Source organism: Octopus sinensis, linkage group LG29, assembly GCF_006345805.1.
Source record: "Octopus sinensis linkage group LG29, ASM634580v1, whole genome shotgun sequence".
Taxonomy (NCBI): domain Eukaryota; kingdom Metazoa; phylum Mollusca; class Cephalopoda; order Octopoda; family Octopodidae; genus Octopus; species Octopus sinensis.
The window spans coordinates 11,287,304-11,311,538 of NC_043025.1; the positions used below are offsets into that span (position 1 = coordinate 11,287,304).

A 24,235-nucleotide genomic window follows, 5' to 3' on the forward strand; every position below is an offset into this window, starting at 1 on the left:
AACCCTTTTTCACTAAAGCGCAACTGGAGAATATGTCTGATTATGAGAAAAGACACCTTCAAAATTTGCGTCGGAATTATGAAGCTATGTTAATGCTTGGTAATTACACTTTTGCTGTATCATTGTTGTGTTTTCTCTCTCTTTTTCATTAGGATCCAATTTACTTCAGATTGTTAGAAACTGAATATTTAACCCTCTTTTATTTTAGTACACATTGTGTTATGTCCAGTTTCAAACTTTAATATCATAAACAAACTAAATTGTATGATATAAGTTGAGAATAGGCGCAGGAGTGGCTGTGTGGTAAGTAGCTTGCTTACCAACCACATGGTTCCGGGTTCAGTCCCATTGCGTGGCATCTTGGGCAAGTGTCTTCTGCTATAGCCTCAGGCTGACCAAAGCCTTGTGAGTGGATTTGGTAGACGGAAACTAAAAGAAGCCCATCGTATATATGTATATATATATGTGTGTGTGTATATGTTTGTGTGTCTGTGTTTGTCCCCCTAGCATTGCTTGACAACCGATGCTGGTGTGTTTACGTCCCCGTCACTTAGCAGTTCGGGAAAAGAGACCGATAGAATAAGTACTGGGCTTACAAAGAATAAGTCCCGAAGTCGAGTTGCTCGACTAAAAGATTTATTTTTTGTAAGCCTAGTACTTATTCTATCGGTCTCTTTTTCCGAACCGCTAAGTTACGGGGACGTAGACACACCAGCATCAATGGTGGGAGAACAAACACATACATACACACACACATATATACACATTTATATATATATGTATATATATTTATATATTTATACGACAGACTTCTTCCAGTTTACGTCTACCAAATCCACTCACAAGGCTTTGCTCGGCCCGAGGCTATAGTAGAATACACTTGCCCAAGGTGTGACGCAGTGGGACTGAACCCGGAACCATGTGGTAAGCAAGCTACTTAGCACACAGCCACTCCTGCGCCTATATTGAGGGTCTGCAAGGTGTCCAAACTATAATTGATGTATTACTGGTGTGATCAGGCTAGTCATAGAAGTGACCCATTGCAGCCAAAAAACCCAGTAAGCTTGTAGCTGCCCCATCAGGCAAGTAGAGTGCTCCTCATGAATTTCCTGGTTTTCATTTAAACGATTTTCTTAAATTTCTTTGTCAGGTTTACGTCCCATTAAACCAAATTTTATGGAGTCAAAAAGACATCAATTAAAAAAGAATCAAGAAACTGTAAACCATGATGACGATGACGATGATGTTGAATGGCTCCCAAGTTACAAAAAGAAAAGACAGCGACCAGGTATTCAGTTACTCTTTTACTTGTTTCAGTCATTTGACTGCGGCCATGCTGGAGCACCGCCTTTAATCGAGCAACCTGACCCCGGGACTTATTCTTTTTTGCAAGCCCAGTACTTATTCTATCGGATCTCTTTTGACAAATGGCTAAGTTTCGGGGACATAAACACACCAGCATCGGTTGTCAAGCAATGCTAGGGGGACAAATACACACATGCATATATATATATATATATATATACATATATACGATGGGCTTCTTTCAGTTTCCGTCTACCAAATCCACTCACAAGGTTTTGGTCGGCCCGAGGCTATAGTAGAATACACTTGCCCAAGGTGCCACGCAGTGGGACTGTACCCGGAAGCATGCGGTTGGTAAACAAGCTACTTGCCACACAGCCATTCCTAGTGGGACTGAACCCGGAACCATGTGGTTGGTGAACATGCTACTTACCCACACAGCCACTTCTAGTGGGACTGAACCCGGAACCATGTGGTTGGTGAACAAGCTACTTACCACACAGCCACTCGTGAACTTTAAATGAAATTCATCCATTTCAGAGTTCTTACAATATTTTTCAGTCATATTTTCTCATTCTTAGCATTCTACACAGAATCACATTACAATGATAAAGCATGCTTTCTTCATCCTCTCTCATTAAGTATTCTATTCCTACTTCAAAGACCTCCATATTTCTGAACTTCTTAAATACATACGAACTCCACCTAATACACTGAATTCTTCTCCCCTCATCACTTTTACTGAGTGTATTACTTAAGCCTTAAATTAACTACTTGCTCCTATCCTTTTCTGCTCAGTGTTACCCTCTAAAATCTCCTCTTTGCTGATTATGTTTAACCTGTAAAGGTCTACATACATTCAACGTGAACAGTTTACAATATTGGTCTCACCAGTCTCGGAGAGCCTACGAAAGCAATAGGTATAGCACTTTTCTCCATTGTAGACTATAAAAATCATTGTTGATGACAATATGCCTGTTATTATCACTAAGTTATATATTTTATCATGTTATCCTGAAATCATAATTGTTTACTGTTTAATTTACTATTTACATCATATTTTCTTTAATTTCACATAAAAAAATATGCTTTCATATAATATATAATATTCTTCCAGTTTTCAGATTACCAATTGCGCGTTCAGTACCCAATAGACCAAAACAAATAGTAAAAACTGTAAGTTAACTGACTATTTTATTAATTACAAATCAATATATATATATATATATATATGTATATATATATATATATATATAAGTAATTTTAGAGACAGAACCACCATCAACTCAATCAACACTGAAAGGTTTTATACCCACCACTCCATAATATTTTGAAAATTAAATCTTGTACTAACTATATCTATTCTGAATCCTGTATTTTCTGTTTATAAGACTACACGTGGAGGCGCAGTGGCCCAGTGGTTAGGGCAGCGGACTCGCAGTCGTAGGATCGCAGTTTCGATTCCCAGACTGGGCATTGTGAGTGTTTATTAAGTGAAAACACCTAAAGCTCCACGAGGCTCCGGCGGGATGTAGAGGTGAACTCTGCTGTACTCTTTCACCACAACTTTCTCTTACTCTTTCTTCCTGTTTCTGTTGTACCTGTATTTCAAAGGGTCAGCCTTGTCACACTCTGTGTCGCACTGAATTTCCCCGAGAACTACATTAAGGGTACACGTGTCTGTGGAGTGCTCAGCCACTTGCACATTAATAAATGAGCTGTGACGTCACTGGTGCCAAGCTGTTTCGGCCCCTTTGCCTTTCCCTTAGATAACATCGGTGGTGCAGAGAGGGGAAGCTGGTATGCATGGGCGACTGCTGGTCTTCCATAAACAACCTTGCCCAGACTTGTGCCTCAGAGGGTAACTTTCTAGGGGCAATCCCTTCAAATCCTGCTGAGATTAACTTTAGATTTTTGTCCTTTCAATGTCGATGAAGTACCAGTCAAGTACTGCATTTGATGATATTCAGTATTCAGCCCCACTATCCACCTTCAAAATTACTGACCCTGTGTCTAAATGAAAAGAAATTTTCTTTTTTCTTCTAAAATAAAGATTTTCAAAGCTGGTTAAACAATATTCTACTTGAAAAAATATTCTAAATCAATCATAAATAGCTGTCCTCTTTCCTCTCTCTCTCTCTCTCTCTAATATATATATATAATATATATATATATATATGTGGAGGCACAATGGCCCAGTGGTTAGGTCAGCGCATTCGCGGTCGTAGGGTCGCGGTTTCAATTCCCAGACCGGGTGTTGTGAGTGCTTATTGAGCGAAAACTCCTAAAGCTCCATTAGGCTCTGGCAGGGGATGGTGGTGATCCCTGCTGTACTCTTTCACCACAACTTTATCTCACTCTTTCTTTTGTTGGCCTGCTCACTTAGCCAGCGGGGTGGCATCATTTGAAGGCTAAAACAATGCGAAGCGCATTGTGACCAGTGATGTGTAGCAACATCTGATAGCCTGGTCGGTCAAGGTGATATATATATATATATATATACATATATATGTATATATATACACACATATATATATATATATACACACACACACATATATATATATATATATAATATATTAGAGGGAAACCACCATGTGGACACCCATATACTAGAAATAGATCCACTATGGTCTCAACACCAAGCAGATCTATTTCTAGCATATGGGTGTCCACATGGTGGTTTCCCTCTAATATGTATATAATACAGTTTTACTGAACCTTCAGTTTTTTTTTATGCTAGACCACTTGTGTGAAATCGATGTTAATTAAATTAATATCTAATTTCTCACCCTTATTTTAAATTTATGTCTATATATATATACATACATATATATACATATATATACACATCCAACCTCTCTAGTTGCCCTTGTCATTATAATCAATTTCATTGTCCTTTATCTGCTTTAGTATCATCAATTAACTTTTATCTAGATTAAACCAGAAAAAACTAAAGTAAGTAACATCATGTTTCCTATGAAATTAAGGAAAAGACCTGAAAATTCCACTTCTTTAGAAGTACCATCTGACGATAGCTTTATTTGTAAGTATAATGGTTTGTTTTGTGATGATTTTCATGAAAGTGTTTGTTATTTAAGCAGACATCCACACATTGCTCTGTTTGTGTGGGTAGTGAATTGAACTTACAGCCCAGCCCCCAAACATTACAAACTAGAAGCAGTGATGTTGGCAACTGATATATTGGTATGAATATGAATTGACATTGAGCTTTGATTTGGCTTTCTGCCTACAATTTGAACATTACATGTTAGGTGATTGTGTTGTTATACTGAACTATGGAATTTCTTTACAGTTGAGAGACCAGTATAAGAATTAAGTGATGTAAACCATGGATTCTTAACTCTGAGCTTTTTTGATAGCTATCTATCTATCTATCTATCCGCTCAGTCGAAGTTGACTCTCGGTCACTCGATGGATTAGTGTCCTCCAGTCAGTTCTTTCCTGGGCCGCTTCTTTCAGATTGGCTATGTCCATTCCGGTATCCCTCTTGATGGTGTCAAGCCAGCGGGTTCTTGGTCGGCCTCTTCCTCTCTTGCCACTGACCATTCCGAGCATGATGTCCTTCTCCAGGGATTTTCTCCGCATAATATGACTGAAATATGCCAATCTATGCTTGGTGATCCTAGCTTCTAGCGACATTTTCAGCATGATCAGGTAAAGAACTTCTCCATTGGGGAGCCTCGCTGTCCATGGAATCCGTAAAAGTCTTCTCCAACACCAAAGCTCGAATGCATTAATTCTTTTCTGGTCAGCTTTCTTTAGTGTCCAGATCTCGCATCCATATGTTTGATAGCAGAATGTAAAAATATTAATAGAAGCTGTAGTTTGATTATACAACATAAACTATATACAGTATGAGTGATAGGAGTAAAAAAGTTGTGATTCAGAGTAGCTCTTAGATTTGAAGAGCCACATATGAACATTTAAGCAAATATATTTATTTCTATATCCATCTGTTTCATGTGATCTTTCATAGAATTGAAAATCATTAGACATACACATATAACTGTAATGGAGATAAAACTACTTCAGTTTAACTAATGGAAAACATTGGCTGTAGACTTAGCCATTGTGGGATAGTGTAGAGCAAGGTTACACATTTAGCAGTATAATTAGCCAGAAAATATCTAACAACAGGGATTTAAAACTGAGATGCTCTGCCAGCAATTAATACAAGAATCTCGCTTTACAGTGCTACAATAAAGCATTCTATGAATTTACTAGAATATTAAAATATATTCACTCCGGGATAACGTAGTAAAACAATGTAATTGTTTTAAATTTATTTCTTGCTGACTTTCATTAGATTGTGAAGACTGCAATGAAGAGTATACTGGCGACTGTCCTAATCATGGCCCACTCCTTGTGGTTTCAGATAATAAGGTAAACATTCCTGACCATTATAACTATATACACTTTCATGATGGTTTGTTTAATAATATATTCCAATATAGATTAAGGAACAAAAGTGTTTATGCATTTGTATTTCATGATTGTTAGAAACAAAATATAATCTAGCTTTGTTACTCGAGTGATTGAACACATCTTTTATTAAATAAAGTTCGTGTTCGTTGTCAGCCTCGGCTGGCCCCCGTGCCGGTGACACGTAAAAGCACCATCCGTTCGTGTTCGTGGCTGTTTGCCAGCTCTATCTGGCCCCGTGTCGGTGGCACGTAAAAGCACCATCCGTTCGTGGCCGTTGCCAGCATCGCCTGGCCCCGTGCCGGTGACACGTAAAAGCACCATCCGTTCGTGGCCGTTCGCCAGCTCTGTCTGGCACCTGTGCAGGTGGCACGTAAAAAGCACCCACTACACTCGCGGAGTGGTTGGCGTTAGGAAGGGCATCCAGCCGTAGAAACACTGCCAGATCTGACTGGGCCTGACGAAGCCTTCCAGCTTCACAGACCCCAGTTGACCCGTCCAACCCATGCTAGCATGGAAAGCGGACGCTAAATGATGATGATGATGATGATGATGAAAGTTTAGTTTATAATTATCTTTGAATGATATAAATCGTATCTGTGGTAAAAAGTGTGTTTCCCAACCACATGGTTCCAGGTTCAGTCTCACTGCTTGGCACTTTGGGTAAGTTTTTATTCTGGTATAGCTGTGGGCTGAACAAAGCTTGTGAGCAGATTTGATAGACAGAAACTAGAAAAAGTCTGTCGTTCGTGTGTATAAATGTTGCTGACTCATTGCTTTGACATCACATAATAATTATAACTGGGTGTCACGGCAATGTAAGCAGTATCCTTTATTTCCACTCTTCCTTGGAAAATACGTCTGATTATGGAGATAGGAAACTTGAAAACAGGTGAGGGTTGGTGATAAGAAAGTTATTTACCCATAGAAAATCTGCCTCAACAACAAATTTCATCTGACCCATGCAACATGGAAAAAAAAAATGTTTAACGATGACCATAGATGCTTCTTATAATTAGTCTGGTAATATAAATTTCCAACCATTTATAGCAAGACTTTAAAGAAGACGAAATATGTTGCCAGGTGTTGTTTTGGCCGATAAGAGATAATACAAATAGTCTGTTCAGAGTGGCTGTGTGGTAAGTAGCTTGCTTACCAAGCACATGGTTCGAGGTTCAGTCCCACTGCGAGGCACCTTGTGACTTCTACTATAGCCTCGAGCCGACCAAGTGGATTTGGTAGACGGAAACTGAAAGAAGCCCGTCGTATATATGTATGTGTGTGTGTTTGTCCCCCCCAACATCGCTTGACAACCGATGCGGGTGTGTTTACGTCCACGTGACTTAGTGTTTCGGCAAAAAAAAAAACGGTAGAATAAGTACTAGGCTTACAAAGTCCTGGGGTCGATTTGCTCGACTAAAGGCGGTGCTCCAGCATGGCCGCAGTCAGACTGAAACAAGTAAAAGAGTATAGAATTTATTAGAGTTGGAGTCAATTATCAATTATTTTTCTTTGCATTTAGGTTGCTAAAGGATCTCCGAATCGAGCCAAATTAACTGCTCCACCTTGTGTGTCTATCACAAAATCAAAAATCCCAGGAGCTGGTCTTGGAGCTATTGCACTTGTTACAATTCATGCTAGAAGCAGGTTCGGCCCTTATGAAGGAAAAGTTATCGATGATCAGGATGAAGCTCATATTTCTGGTTACAGTTGGCAGGTACTGTGTTAAAAACAATGGAATATACTTAACATGTTTTAATATCTATGAAATATTGTTAATGTATTAGCTATAGCAATATTAAATTATTAACTTATAGTATAGCCTAGAAACTGAAAGAAGCCTGTTGTGTGTGAATATGTATGTATATCTCTCTATATATAAACGGCAGTTTGTCTGTGCGTGTTTCTGTGCGTCTGTTTTCTTGTACCCTCACTCTGACCACGGCTTTCAACCGATTCTGATGAAACTTGACACACACATAGCCCAATGTCATAATTCAAAACTAACGCAGCGAAAATTTTGAAAAGTTCCCCCAGTTCTGAAAAAAATCGATAAATTCGACATGGGGTCGAGAATCAAAAAAAACAAACCACAGACTGTCTAGGGGACGCAACTCAACCTTTTTTTACTCTCAAAAAAAAATTTACCATCATTTTTTTTCCATTTTTTTGCTATTTTTTGGCTATAACTCTCTAAAAATGCTTTATAGTTATTTCCCTTACAAACCTGAGCAACGCCGGGCGATACTGCTAGTATGTATATATAGGCACAGGAGTGGCTGTGTGGTAAGTAACTTGCTAACCAACTATATGGTTCCGTTTTCAGTCTCACTGCGTGGCATCTTGAGCAAGTGTCTTCTGCTATAGCCCCGGGCCGACCAATACCTTGTGAGTGGATTTGGTAGACGGAAACTGAAAGAAGCCTGTCGTATATATGTATATATATATATATATGTATGTGTGTGTGTGTTTGTGTGCCTATGTTTGTCCCCCTAGCATTGCTTGACAACCGATGCTGGTGTGTTTACGTCCCCGTCACTTAGTGGTTAGGCAAAAGAGACAGATAGAATAAGTACTGGGCTTACAAAGAATAAGTCCCGGGGTCGATTTTCTCGACTAAAGGCGGTGCTCCAGCATGGCCGCAGTCAAATGACTGAAACAAGTAAAAGAGTATATGTGTGTGTGTATATATATATATATATATATTCGCTCTCCTATGCTGCATGCAGTCTCTCAAATATAGGTAGTTGTCATGTTTCTGCACCATCCCTCAGTATATTGTAAGCTATACACTACATTCCTAACCTTCCAGTTAGCCTGTGGGTTCATCTTACATACAACACAATTGTACTCTGTACAGGGAGACTTATCAAAGGGATAGGTATTGCAGATCAGAGATTTTAAAGGGGCAGTTATGTTTTTGGAAAATTCTGGATGTGATTCTATTGTATTATGATCTCTTAACCCCTGAAGTGACAGCTCAGCTGGGATTGCTGAATCACTAAGTACTGGTTGGTGAAGGAAAATAGAATTATAGTCTTTGCATGACATAAACACTAACTTAACCACCGGCTTTATATAGCTATGATAAGACCTCACCTGGAATTTGCATCACCGGTCTGGAACCCCTATCTTGCCCAGGATATCAATTGTCTGGAAGCCGTTCAGCAACGTGCAACCAAAAGAATACCCTCCATCAGGCATTTGCCATATTCTGAACGCCTTACTTCCCTGGGCATGGACACATTGAAACTCCAACGTTTGGCAGCTGACTTGACAGACACCAATGAAATTATCAACCATCGTACAAACAATAACTCTGAGCACCTTTTCAAACTCCACCCATCTAACACATGTGGACATATTTACAAAGTCAGAAAACAGCACAGCTCCCATGACTCTTGGAAACATTTTTTCACGCTGAGAGTTGCTGAAGCATGGAACAAACTGCCGGCATCAGTTATTAGTTGTCGGAGCACTGCATCCTTCAAAACTTCCATGCTTTCTGAGATTCGCCAACACTACACCTTATTTTCTCCCCTCCATACACACACAAGCATGTATCTGACTCATGCATTGTTCGCTTTCCAGACATTTGTACATTACTGCATATGCTTTATACGCACTTTTGACAAGTTGTGGGGCACCTGAGCACTGTATACAATAAATTCATTATTATTATTATTATTATTATTATAATATCAGTCTACTCTTTCTTCTATGACTATTAAAAGTCATTGTTTCTCTCATTTTTCACAATATTTTCTCATAAATATTTATATACAGATTAATACTTATGGAAAATCTACCTATTTTGTTGATGCAATGAATGTGACAATTTCTAATTGGATGCGATATGTAAACTGTGCAAGGACCGAAGAGGAACAGAATTTAAATGCTTTTCAGTACAATGGTAATATTTACTATAGAACATTAAGAAACATTGTTCCTGGTGAAGAATTACTTGTTTGGTATGGAGAAGAATATGCCAAAGATCTTGGTATCTCACACTGTGAACAACTGAAAGCAAAGACTGTGTCCACTGTTGGAGCACAGTTATCAGAAACAATCAGTTCTGCAGGTAAAAACCTCTTACCTATAGTTTATCTCTACAGTTTGTTCTCTCTCTCGCTCTTTCCCTACCTCTCCCTCTCTCTCTGTGACTTTCTCTCTCCCCCTCTCTCTCTTTGACTCTGACTCTCTCTCTCTCTCTGACTCTCCCTCTCTCTCTCTGACTTTCTCCCCCCTCTCTCTCTGACTCTCTCTCTCCCTCCCTCTCTCTCCCTCTCTCTCTTGCTCTCTCACTCTCTCTCTCTCTCTCTCTCTCTCTCTCTCTCTCTCTCTCTCTCTCTCTCTCTCCCCGACTCTGACTCTCTCTCTCCATTTACCATCCTAATTAACATTACTACCTCAGAACCACTGTTATAGCTACCAACATCTGTTTCTTACTTCCCTTAGTAGCTACAGATGTATTTATTACCAGAAGCTGGTCTGCGGACTGAGAATTAAGAAGCTGCAGTCAAGTCCCATATCCCATCATCAAAATATATGAAAGGTAAAAACTTTGTCATGGGTACATTTGTCTAACTTGGTAGAACACTATCAACACTCAGTAACTGATGAAGAAATCAGCAAAAGACCTTCTAAGTGAGGCCTGTGATGCATTTGGAAGCATGAATCAAGGTTCTGGTTGCAGTTAAACATCGAAGCCATAGCAAAAATTCAGGTCTTTCAAGCATGTGTTTTAATCATTGCTGTTGTATGGATGTTAGACCTGGACAACCGTCTGCTGACATTTCCAATATAATAATAATAATAATAATAATAATAATAATAATAATTGTGTACAGTGCTCAGGTGCACTACAACTCATCTAAAGTGTATATATAATCAGGTGTAGTTTCGACGGATTTCGGGAAGCATGAGGGCCTTAAAGGATGCAGTGTCATGGCAGTCAACAACTGATGCAGGCAGTTTATTCCACGCTTCAGCAACCCTCCTGCAATGCTTGCATAATATTCTGAAAATGTTTTGGCAGTTCCATGAGCTGGATATGAGAGTACTGCGGCTGGGGAAGATAATGAGTACCAAGTCCATGATAACGAAACTACTAATTTAGATGGTCCAGTCATACGAAAGCAGGTGCTGAATGGTGAGATGAGGTGAGGAAAACATCTCCAGTGCAACCTCTGGAAACATCTGAAAGACAACCTTAAAAATACCCTAACACTAACACTAACCCTAACCTTTAACCCTTAACCCTTAACCCTAACCCTAACCCTTAACCCTAACCCTTAACCCTTAAACCTAACCCTTAACCCTAACCCTTAACCCTAACCCTTAACCCTAACCCTTAACCCTAACCCTTAACCCTAACCCTTAACCCTAACCCTTAACCCTAACCCTTACCCTTAACCAAACCCTAACCTTAACCCTAAAGACACTTTGCATTGATACTAACAATGGACAAGATCTTGCGGTAGACAGGGAGCTGTGGAGGAATCTGATTGCTACAGGTGTTAAAGAATTTGAGAACCGCAGTTTTGCATACACTGAGCTGAAATATGCTGGTAAATATATGGAAGATGTGAATCCACCCCGTGAGAAAGGCATGGAGGAGACTTTTTTGTGTAACCAGCGTGTTCGTATCTGCTTCTCAAAAGTAGGCCTATTCAGTCACGAAACACCTCCATCTGCTATACTCATCACAGTCTCTCATACACCCTTTGTAACAAAGTATGTAGGGTAACCAGGGGTGTCACTTGGCATTATAAATTGTAACATCTAGATAGTTTGGTTGCTACTGGAAAACTAATTTGTAATTGGTGTGGAATGACTTGCAACTTACTTGCAAGACTTTAGAACCATACGGAACATCATCAGGGATAAGGAAGTCAAATTAGAACAAAATGAGTTTTAGAAGTGGTCGTACTCAGTCACAAGTTGACGTATACATAGGCGCAGGAGTGATTGTGTGGTAAGTAGCTTGCTAACCAGCCACATGGTTCCGGGTTCAGTCCCACTGCGTGGCATCTTGGCCAAGTGTCCTCTGCTATAGCCCCGGGCCGACCAATGCCTTGTGAGTGGATTTGGTAGATGGAAACTGAAAGAAGCCTGTTGTATATATGTATATATATATATATATATATATATATGTATGTGTGTGTCTGTGTTTGTCCCCCTAGCATTGCTTGACAACCGATACTGGTGTGTTTACGTCATAAGTACTGGGCTTACAAAGAAAAAGTCCCGGGGTCGATTTGCTCGATTAAAGGCAGTGCTCCAGCATGGCCGCAGTCAAATGACTGAAACAAGTAAAAGAGTAGATATATATATACATACAAGCATCATAATCATCATCATTTATCAATTACCATATCTTTTTTCAAACTGGCATGGGTTGGATGTTTCAACATATACTGGCAAGTCAGAAGGCTATATATATATATATGCAATCATAGATATACACATAAATGCATACATACATATGTATCATCATCGTTTAGAGTCCGCTTTCCATGCTAGCATGGGTTGGACGGTTCAGCTGGGGTCTGGGAAGCCAGAAGGCTGCACGAGGCCCAGTCTGATCAGGCAATGTTTCTACGGCTGGATGCCAACCACTAACGCCAACCACTCCGTGAGTGTAGTGGGTGCTTTTTACGTGCCAGACGGGGCTGGCAAACTGCCACCGGCACGGGGGCCAGGCGAGGCTCGCAATGGCCATGAACGGATGGTGCTTTTTACATTCCACTGGCACGAGGCCAGTTGGGGCGGCGCTGGCAACGGCCACGTTCAGATGGTTCTCTTACGTGCCACCTGCACTGGTATCACAGCTGCAATTTCCATTGATGTTGATCGATTTCGATTCTCACTTGCCTCAACAGGTCTTCACAAGTAGAGTTATGTGTCACAAGAAGGAAAAGTATGCATAAGTGACTCGCTACATCCCATGTAGGGGCCATGGGGTTATGGTCTCACTTGTCCTGCCAGGTCTTCTCACGCACAGCATACTTCCAAAGGTCTCGGTCTCTAGTCATTTCCTCAGTGAGACCTAAAGTTCAAAGGTCATGCTTCATGCGTATATTTTCATCTTCAGAATTTTAGGGACTTTGAGAGACATTAATACTTCATTCTGTACCTAGAATAGCTTTAAGCAATGGCATGTAAAATATTGAGTTAAACCGGGTTTTTTTTTAGAAAAACCCTTGTATGAAAAAAAGTTGAGGGATGTCCATAGAACAGATGTCAGATATGCTACCATTACACCTAAGCAAACCTTAGAATTTTCTCCATCTTATTAAGAAGCTTTGTTCTTAACACCAAGAATTTGTCATCCAAGAGGTTTTCTCACCCAATATTCTCTATGATTCCATTAACAAAGATGTATTTATGTATTTGAGTGTATTTATTTGTATTTAAAAACATTTTTTTCTCAGTCATGTTTCTTTATATTTACAGATAAATGTCATTCTTCAAATTCACGGATTGATACATTTCCTGACAGTACCAAAATGCTTGAAGGCTTGGAACAACATAGAATTAATTTGTCACCAGAAAATAATAAAATACAAACACAGTCTATTAAGAGTGACACAAACTGTATAAGGGATCATTTATTGAATTGTAGTAATGTGAATTCCAAAGAGAAACCATTTCGATGTGAGGACTTTGGAAAGACATTCTCTGACTCTACTATATTCAAAGAACACAAGGAAATGAATTCTGGAGAGAAAGCATTGCAGAGTAAGGGTTTCGGAAAGAAATTTTCTGACTCTAGTATATTCAAAGAACACAAGGAAATGAATTCTGGAGAGAAAGCATTCCAGAGTAAGGATTTCGGGAAGAAATCTTCTGACTGTAGTATATTCAAAGAACACAAGGAAATGCAACCTGGAGAAAAAGCATTCCAGAGTAAGGATTTCGGGAAGAAATTCACTGAATCTAGTGACTTAGGTAAACAAGTGAGAACAAACAACGGAGGGAAACGATTTCACTGTAAAAACTGTGGGAAATCGTTTTATCAGTCTGCTAACTTAACAATGCATGAAAGAACACACACTGGAGAGAAACCATTTCACTGTAAAATATGTGCGAAATCGTTTGCTGTTTCTTGTAACTTAACAAACCATGAAAGAACACACACAGGAGAGAAACCATTTCGTTGTAAAAACTGTGGGAAGGCGTTCTCTCGTTCTAGTGTCTTAACAAACCATGAAAGAACACATACAGGAGAGAAACCATTTCATTGTAAAAACTGTGGGAAGGCGTTCTCTCGTTCTAGTGTCTTAACAAACCATGAAAGAACACATACAGGAGAGAAACCATTTCATTGTAAAAACTGTGGGAAGGCGTTCTCTCGTTCTAGTGTCTTAACAAACCATGAAAGAACACATACAGGAGAGAAACCATTTCATTGTAAAACATGTGGGAAGGCGTTTTATCAGTCTGCTAACTTAACAATGCATGAAAGAACACACACTGGAGAGAAACCATTTCACTGTAAAACATGTGGGAAGGCGTTTTATCAGTCTGCTAACTTAACAATGCATGAAAGAACACACACTGGAGAGAAACCATTTCACTGTAAAACATGTGGGAAGGTGTTTGCTCAATCTCGTGATTTAAAAAGACACGAACGCATTCATACAGGAGAGAAACCATTTCACTGTAAAACATGTGGGAAATCGTTTTCTTGGACTTCTATCTTAAAAACACACGAACGCGTTCATACTGGAGAGAAACCATTTCACTGTAAAACATGTGGGAAATCGTTTTCTCGGACTTCTATCTTAAAAACACACGAACGCGTTCATACTGGAGAGAAACCATTTCATTGTAAAATATGTGGGAAGGCGTTTGCTGACTCTGCTAACTTAAAAACACACGAACGCATTCATACAGGAGAGAAACCATTTCACTGTAAAACATGTGGGAAGGCATTTGCTGACTCTGCTAACTTAAAAACACACGAACGCATTCATACAGGAGAGAAACCATTTCACTGTAAAACATGTGGGAAATCGTTTTCTCGGACTTCTATCTTAAAAACACACGAACGCGTTCATACTGGAGAGAAACCATTTCACTGTAAAACATGTGGGAAATCGTTTTCTCGGACTTCTATCTTAAAAACACACGAACGCGTTCATACAGGAGAGAAACCATTTCACTGTAAAACATGTGGGAAATCGTTTTCTCGGACTTCTATCTTAAAAACACACGAACGCGTTCATACTGGAGAGAAACCATTTCATTGTAAAATATGTGGGAAGGCGTTTGCTGACTCTGCTAACTTAAAAACACACGAAAGAAGACACATAGAGGATGAGAAACGATTGCAATGAAAGACATATTGATTATTATTATTCACAGCAACAAGTGACATTAATTGAAATTCTCTACATTATGAGTACATAACACTAATCATAATTTGTTTTGACTGATTATATATCACTTACCACCCCACAACCCTACCTCTCCAACGCACCATTCTTCGAGCTTTCCGACATCTCCAGTCCGACCCGTCCACTTCACACCTCTTCCCTAACCGACCCCTCCCCTCCTTCAAACGAGCCCATAACCTACGAGACCTCTTGGTCCACAGCTCCTTCCCTGACCCTACCTCCCAACCTGGCTCGTTCCCCTGCTCCCGCCCACATTGCCGCACTTGCCCTTACCTCTTCAACACCACCCTCCTCACCGGCACCCATCATCGACCCTATCGCATCATCAACTCCTTCACCTGCACCTCCAGCAATATCATCTATTGCATCTCCTGCTCTCTCTGCCATTCCCTGTACATCGGACAAACGGGACGCCGCTTGGCTGACCGGTTCGCGGAACACCTCCGTGACATCCGCCTTGCCAATGACACACTGGTCTCACGCCATTTCCGCTCCACCGGTCACTCCTTGCAACACCTGTCTGTGTTTGGATTGTCCTTGCACAGAAGCCATCCGGATTCCCGTTTGCGCCGTGAACAGGAATTAATCTTCTCTCTTCGCTCTTTCACGCCATTTGGTCTCAACTCTCCCCCCCTTCTCATCTAACCTCCCCCCTGACTCCTAATTCTCTTCAGTCCTTGATCTTTTCACCCCTACTCTCTTTCCCTCCTCTTCTTTCCTCTTTCTTCTTCCCTTTTTCTCTCTGCTACCTCAGTCCCCCTCCTCCTTCCTTCTCCCCCCCTCACCCCTCATCTCATCTCCTCTCTCCCCTCCTCCTCATCTCTCTTCCCTCCTCCTCATCTCTCTTCCCTCCTCCACTCCTCTCTCTTCTCTCCCCCTTTCACTCTCGCCACAACCCCCACTCTACCCCAACCCCCAGCCGAACCCACACCCCACACCACACTACACTACACTACTCCATACGACATTACACATCACATCATACATACATACACACGTCCAGACCTTTCATACGCACATACATACTCTCTCATACATACACACACCCTTATGTTGGGGCGAGGTCATTTGACCCTCTTATCTCCCCTACTATCCCACTTGCGTCTAATGTCTGATCTCTGACTTCTGGCCGAAATCAGACCGCCATGTTGAATCGTTAGCTCCTGCACGCATTTTTTTTTCTCTCCTTGTTTCTTTTCTGTGTGTCTTTCTGTTGAAGAGCGCAGGCTCGAAACATAAAAGACTTGTTTTATTTCTATTCCTGAGCGCCATACTAATACAATTGTTTGTTTGTACTCCACCTGCCTTCGTCTTTTGTTTATTTTCATAAAGCTTCCCGTTATATATATATATATAGGCGCAAGAGTGGCTGTGTGGTAAGTAGCTTGTTTACAAACCACATGGTTCCTGGTTCAGTCCCACTGCATGGCATCTTGGGCAAGTGTCTTCTACTATAGCCTCGGGCCGACCAAAGCCTTGTGAGTTGATTTCGTAGATGGAAACTGAAAGAAGCCCGTCGTATATATATGTATGTATATATATATATATATATATATATATGCGTGTGTGTATATGTTTGTGTCTGTGTTTGTCCCCCCAACATTGCTTGACAACCGATGCTGGTGTGTTTACTTCCCTGTAACTTAGCGGTTCGGCAAAAGAGACCGATAGAATAAGTACTGGGCTTACAAAAGAATAAGTCCCGGGGTCGAGTTGCTAGATTAAAGGTGGTGCTCCAGCATGGCCACAGTCAAATGACTGAAACAAGTCAAAGAGTCAAAGAAAAAGAGTAATATATATATATATATTATATATATATATATATACACACATAATATACACATATATATACCCAAACACATGTTGTTGTCATGTTGTATACAACATCACTCCCATAAAAAAATAAATAACGACTTTCTTTCATATATTACCTACAATATTTTGGTTTTAGACTGTGATTCATTGAGAAGAGTATATGTAAGAAGTGACATTAATTGAAATTCTTTACATTATGATTACATAACACTAATCATAATTTGTTTTGATTAAACTACATTCTCCAAAGCTCCTTCTCCTAAAGGAGGAGGGTTACAATTATTTAACAAATGCAACACAACAATGTTTCCTTTACGAGGAACCAACAAACGTGATAACAATAGTTAAACAACAGATCCTGGAGGGACGTGTCTCAAACTTTGGCATCGAGAGTTACACAAATGCCAGAACTGGGCGCCACTGCGTGGTGCCTAGGACTCCAAATTTGCCATCAAGATGTAGGACAAGATACTGTGATAGCCTGGGCTTCCGTGGCCCACAGCTCTTCAATATCCTCCCGAAGAACCTGAGAGACCTGCATGGGGTGGATGCAGATGTCTTTAAAATGGAACTGGATCTCTTCCTGTCAGGAGTCCCAGATGAACCAACTTCACGTCAGGAGGTGCAGATGAGGGCAGCTGCATCGAACTCTCTCATGCACCAAATGGCAGTTGCTAAAAAGCTTTCGTGAAGTAAAACCAAGTAGCAACACCAAATGGCGGTGCCCCAGCATGGCCACAGCTCATGAGCTGAAACTAGAATCAATCAATCAATCAATCAAACAGTAATAATAATAACAACAAATCTTACGATGAATCAGAAAGCAGTTAGCAGTTGAAGCTTTAGTCCTTTATGTATAAGAAATAAACCAACAGCAGTACTCTGTAGAAGCGGCTGTTCGAGAAAACAGATATTACATACAGCCAAACTTCATATAGATACTTAATGCTAGCTAATTAGTGGATAATCTAATGTAAAAGCACAGCTCCATCTGGACTATTCCATTTCTGCACACTAATTTCATTTTTAATTTATTCCCATTCATGTGAAACCACTTATTCAAGTTCAAGTCATTGATGGTAATTTTATACCAATTGCTATTTTTACTTTTGTTATGTTACGATTATATTATACTTTAGTTTGATTTTAATTATTACTTATTACATATAATTCAATTGTTATTATTATTTTTATTATTAAAGTGAAAGTATCTGACATAAAATAGAGAAATGTTTTTGTTTCACTTTTAACATGTAATACTGAAATAGTGGAGAAGATATGATATTGCTATGGGCTCGCTCTAGGCAAGAAGTTAAACATGGACCCTAAGTAAGGCATGTGTAAAATTTGAATGAAATTGGTTGTGTAGTTCTCAAGTTTTAGGGAAACACACAGACACATATTCTCAGTTTTATATATAGAGAGATTATTTACAGTATATGTGACAAGTGACATTAATTGAAATTCTTTACATTATGATTACATAACACTAATCATAATTTGTTTTGACTAAACTACATTTTGTGACTGATTATATATATATCTATATAAACGGCAGTTTGTGTGTCTGTCAGGTTGTACCCTCACCCTGACCATGGCTTTCAACCGATTCTGATGAAACTTGGCAGACACATAGCCCAATGTCATAATTCAAAACTAATGCAGTGAAAATTTTGAAAAGTTCCCCCAGTTCTGAAAAAAATCAATAAATTCGACATGGGGTCGAGAATCTAAGCTTTTTATATGCAACACATTTTCTGTCCAGGGGACACAACTCGACCATTTTATCGCCCAAAGGGACAGCTAGGAACATCGTATACACAGAAGTATTCGAGTGAAGAGAAGACATTGCAACCTACACATGCGCCTTCGTTCCCTAGAGGGAAAGGACTAGATTGGGATTAGTCGTTGCCTACTAGGGGCTCTTACATACCCGGGCAACGCCGGGCTATGCTGCTAGTATATATATATATATATATATAAATATCAAACTAAGGTTACAGAACAGACAAATGCAAGGTCATCCACATAACATTTCAGGTTTCTTTTATTTGAAAAGTAATTTATAAAAGATTTTCTAAACGATGAACTTTTATTTTTACATTATATATTACTTATTTATATGCTTCCTATATATATATATATATATATATATATATATATATATATATATTATATACCTATATATTTATATATTACTTTATACTATATTTTTACGTATTTATTTTCTAGGTGTTGTTATGTTTTTTTTTTTAAATATATATTTCTTAATCGCTAAAGTACTAACATTAACCGTGATGAACTGTATTCACATATATTCACAAATTTTCTCGCACTTTCTTATATGCTTGTACAGGTAAGTTATGTTTCATCTTCCATGATGTCATAAATGTATATTCTATGATTAAATGTTCGAGTTATGAAATGTTATGTGGATGATCTTGCATTTGTTCGTTCTGTAACCTTAGTTTAATATATTTGTCTCATTCAATTCAGCACTTCTATAGCAGTCCTATTAAACATTTTGTTCCTGATAAGAAACAATCACTGTATTATTGATATATATATATATATATAAATCTATATATATAAAACTGTAGTTGTGTGAGTGTCTGTCCCCTTCGATTTAGATTCCTAACTCCTCCCACATTTTGCGGTGCAGTTTAACCAAATTCGGGTATCTTATAGTCGTGATTCATATCGAGCCCGTCTGACTATTAGCGCGCGTCAACGATGAGTCTACGATTTTAAAAATAATTTAACATCATTTTTTATTCCATTTTAATGCATAAAATGCATCGTGTGTCGATGGCGGCGGAGTTGGCGTCCACGCTCACAGCTACACCTGTTTGCTTCTCCCCCTTCCCTCCCTCGTGAAGCTGTGGGGAAGGGAGTGTAAAGAAATCAACGTCGTAATGCGTTGTGAAGGAAACCAGCGTTCTTTTAGAACAACGACTTCATGGCTTGAAGACACCAAAACAAAAATGGCTAAGAAAGCCCAAATTTATAAGGGAAGTAACTCTCTAAAAATGCTTATATAGTTATTTCCCTTACAAACCCGAGCAACGCCGGGCGATACTGCTAGTATATATATAAAACTCTAGTTGTGTGAGTGTCTGTCCCCTTCGATTTAGATTCCTAACTACCACCACATTTTGCGGTGCAGTTTAACCAAATTCGGGTATCTTATAGTCGTGATTCATATCGAGCCCTTCTGGGTATTAGCGCGCGTCTACGATTTTAAAAATAATTTAACATCTTTTTTTTATTCCATTTTAATGCATAATTTTTCGTGTGTCGATGGCGGCGGAGTTGGCGTCCATGGTGACACCTGCACCTGTTTGCTTCTCCCCCTTCTTCCCTCCCTCGTGAAGCTGTGGGGAAGGGAGTATAAGGAAATCAATGTCGTAAAGCGTTGTCAAGGAGACCAGCGTTCTTTTAGAACAACGACTTCATGGCTTGAAGACACCAAAACAGAAATGGCTAAGAAAGCTCGAATTGGCATCTATAAGGGAAGTAACTCTCTAAAAATGCTTATATAGTTATTTCCCTTACAAACCCGAGCAACGCCGGGCGATACTGCTAGTATATATATAAAAGTAAGGTTGTGTGTCTGTCTACTCCGATTTAGATTCCTAACTACTCCCACATTTTGCGGTGCAGTTTAACCAAAACCGGGTATCTTATAGTCGTGATTCATATCGAGCCCTTCTGGGTATTAGCGCGCGTCTACGATTTTAAAAATAATTTACCATCACTTTTTTCCATTTTAATGCATTTTTTCGCTATTATATAAGGGAAGTAACTCTCTAAAAATGTCTACGATGAGTCAACGATTTAAAAAAGAATTTTACCATAATTTTTTTCCATTTTTAATGCATTTTTTGGCTATAATTCTCTAAAAATGCTTTATAGTTATTTCCCTTACAAGCCCGAGCAACGCCGGGCGATACTGCTAGTATATATATATATATATATACACACACATAATATACACATATATATGCAGGTGGCACGTAAAAAGCACCCACTACACTCACGGCGTGGTTGGCGTTAGGAAGGGCATCCAGCTGTAGAAACATTGCCAGATCAGACTGGGCCTGGTGCAGCCTTCTGGCTTCCCAGACCCCAGTTGAACCGTCCAACCCATGCTAGCATGGAGGACGGACGTTAATTGATGATGATGATGATATACCCAAACACATGTTGTTGTCATGTTGTATACAACATCATTTCCATAAAAAAATAAATATGGACTTCCTTTCATAGATTACTTACAGTATTTTGGTTGTAGACTGGGATTCATTGAGGGGGTAAGCCTGTTCTTTCAGCAAATTCTTTGCAACATTTCATCATCATCATCATCATCGTTGTCGTTAAGGGTTCATCTTCCATGCATGCATGGGTTGGATGGTTCACAAGAGTTGGACAGGTAGAAAAACTACCCTAGGCTACTGAGTCTGTTTTGGCAGGGTTTTTATGACTGGGTACCCTTCCTAACATCGACTGCTCTGCAGAGTGGATGGAGGCGCAATGGCCCAGTGGTTAGGGCAGCGGACTCGCGGTCGTAGGATCGCGGTTTCGATTCCCAGACCGGGCGTTGTGAGTGTTTATTGAGCGAAAACACCTAAAGCTGTTATTTCCCATTTGCTGAACCCTAGAAACCATGAAAAAAGGGCTAATAATTCCATGTAACTTTGCTTTTGTTACATTTATTCAAACCCCAAAGAATCTCTCTCAACACATGGCTGTGATGCTCCCTCACTACCCTTGCTCATCATCAAAAATGCACATATTTTCAGCCACTAAGGTCTAGCAACTGGCTAGCAAATCCGTGATGTTGAGATAATGATATTTCTGCTTCAGTGGAGGCGCAATGGCCCAGTGGTTAGGGCAGCGGACTCACGGTCGTAGGATCGCGGTTTCGATTCCCAGACCGGGCGTTGTGAGTGTTTATTGAGCGAAAACACCTAAAGTTCCACAAGCTCCGGCAGGGGATGGTGGTGATCCCTGCTGTACTCTTTCACAACAACTTTCTCTCACTTTTACTTCCTGTTTCTGTTGTACCTGTATTTCAAAGGGCCGGCTTTGTCACTCTCTGTGTCACGCTGAATATCCCCGAGAACTACGTTAAGGGTACACGTGTCTGTGGAGTGCTCAGCCACTTACACGTTCATTTCACGAGCAGGCTGTTCCGTTGATTCGGATCAACCGGAACCCTCGTCGTCGTAACCGACGGAGTGCCTCCATCCAGAGTGGATTCAGTGCTTTTTACACGGCACTAGCACAGGTGAGGTTAGTTTTGGCATGATTTTTACAGCTGGATGCCCTTCCAAATGCCGACCACTTAGTAGCGAGGACTGGATGCTTTGCTTTTTACGTGGCACCAGCACTAACAGGGTCATACATACACACACACACACACACACATACATACATGCATGGGGGAGATGGCACAAATCAATCCGTAGCTTATGTTCCAAGAGATTAACTATGCCGTCATAATCCGTTAACCGAGTGCTCACTCATAATCCTGCATCACCTTTAATTCTTTATTAACCGTCAAAACAGCCAACCTTGTTTCAGAGATGATCCCTGTCAATTCCGATAAAGTTTCTGTCTCAGGTTTGACACCAACAGATAAAGGACGATAATTCAAAGAGAAAGAATAAGTTTGTTTGTAGTTATCTCCCCCTACATCATTCTCTATTCATATAGAGATATACAATAAGAGGCTTCCAAATAGGAAACCGTTGTGCTAGAAAGAGCAGTAGAAATGAAAATTAAAAACGTTTACCATCTGGTAATAATAATGGCAATATTTCGTCTCTAGTAGACCTTTCCGTAGATTTCCGTAAAATTTTTTTTTTTTTTACATATGGGCTTGCGGGAACTTTTGAAGTAATGAGAGCGAAAGAGACTAAGTGAAAGCGATTGTATGACGAGGGAAGTTCTTTTGAAGTTACCGTGCATGTGAAGCATTGATGTACATGTGTGTGTGTGTTTGATGGGGTGTGGGAGACAGACAGTATGTTGTGTAAGTGAAGTGCTTCTGTTAGTGTGTGTGAAGAGACAGAGTAATGTGTGAAAGAAAGAGATAACTGAAATTTTTTACTCGGTGTATGTGTATTCTCTTTTCTCTTTCTCTTTTCTCTTTTACTTGTTTCAGTCATTTGACTGCGGCCATGCTGGAGCACCGCCTTTAGTCGAGCAACTCGACCCCGGGACTTATTCTTTGTAAGCCCAGTACTTATTCTATCGGTCTCTTTTGCCGAACCGCTAAGTGACGGGGACGTAAACACACCAGCATCGGTTGTCAAGCAATGCTAGGGGGACAAACACAGACACACAAACACACACATACATATATATATACATATATACGACAGGCTTCTTTCAGTTTCCGTCTACCAAATCCACTCACAAGGCATTGGTCGGCCCGGGGCTATAGCAGCAGACACTTGGCCAAGATGCCACGCAGTGGGACTGAACCCGGAACCATGTGGTTGGTTAGCAAGCTACGTACCACACAGCCACTCCTGCGCCTGTATATGTATATTACTTCAAAAGTTCCCGCAAGCCCATATGTAAAAAAAAAAAAAATTTTTTTACGGAAATCGACGGAAAGGTCTACTAGAGACGAAAGATCGCCATAATAATTTATTATTAGCCTATGTATTATGTTTAAATATCCTTTTATCGTTGTAATAGTTTTTTTTATATCCATTGATTTCGAGAAAACTGAAAAATACTCAGCTTCTACGTCTACGACAACGACAATTACAAGGCATCGATGATAGGACCTCAGCGTGGTCACCCATATGCTAAAAATAACAGTTAAAGTTCATTCATTTCAAAGAAATGACTTTGGTCCCTTCAAAAGATACAAAGTTTTGAATTTTTTTTTTTTTTTTTACTTAAAGATTCAGAACGGTATTGGCTAACGGGCGATCTTTCGTCTCTAGTAGACCTTTCCCTCGATTTCCGTAAAAAAATATTTTTCTTTTACATATGGGCTTACGGGAACTTTTGAAGTAATATTTTAAAAGACTCCGCCGGTTACGACGACGAGGGTCCCAGCTGATACGATCAACGGAACAGCTTGCTCGTGAAATTAACATGCAAGTGGCTGAGCATTCCACAGACACGTGTACCCTTAACGTAGTTCTCGGGGATAATCAGCGTGACACAGAGAGTGACAAGGCTGACCCTTTGAAATACAAGTACAACTCATTTTTGCCAGCTGAGTGGACTGGAGCAACGTG

General features: G+C 39.9%; 1 protein-coding gene across 1 annotated transcript; it reads left to right on the top strand.

Moving 5' to 3' along the window:
* The first annotated feature begins 6 nt into the window (after positions 1 to 6).
* Positions 7 to 15,095, top strand: LOC115226028 (zinc finger protein 420-like). Its single transcript, XM_029797000.2, has 8 exons — positions 7 to 99; positions 1,151 to 1,288; positions 2,423 to 2,481; positions 4,243 to 4,351; positions 5,636 to 5,712; positions 7,274 to 7,468; positions 9,538 to 9,832; positions 13,210 to 15,095. Exons 1-8 carry the CDS (start codon positions 33 to 35, stop codon positions 15,093 to 15,095), a joined length of 2,826 nt encoding a protein of 941 aa, XP_029652860.1. The 5' UTR covers positions 7 to 32.
* Positions 15,096 to 24,235: the final 9,140 nt, after the last annotated feature.

Coding starts and splice junctions, on each gene's coding strand:
- LOC115226028 (XM_029797000.2), top strand. CDS start 33: ATGTCTGATTATGAGAAAAGACACCTTCAAAATTTGCGTCGGAATTAT. Junction 100..1,150: donor TGAAGCTATGTTAATGCTTG/GTAATTACACTT, acceptor TTTCTTTGTCAG/GTTTACGTCCCATTAAACCA. Junction 9,833..13,209: donor AGAAACAATCAGTTCTGCAG/GTAAAAACCTCT, acceptor TTATATTTACAG/ATAAATGTCATTCTTCAAAT.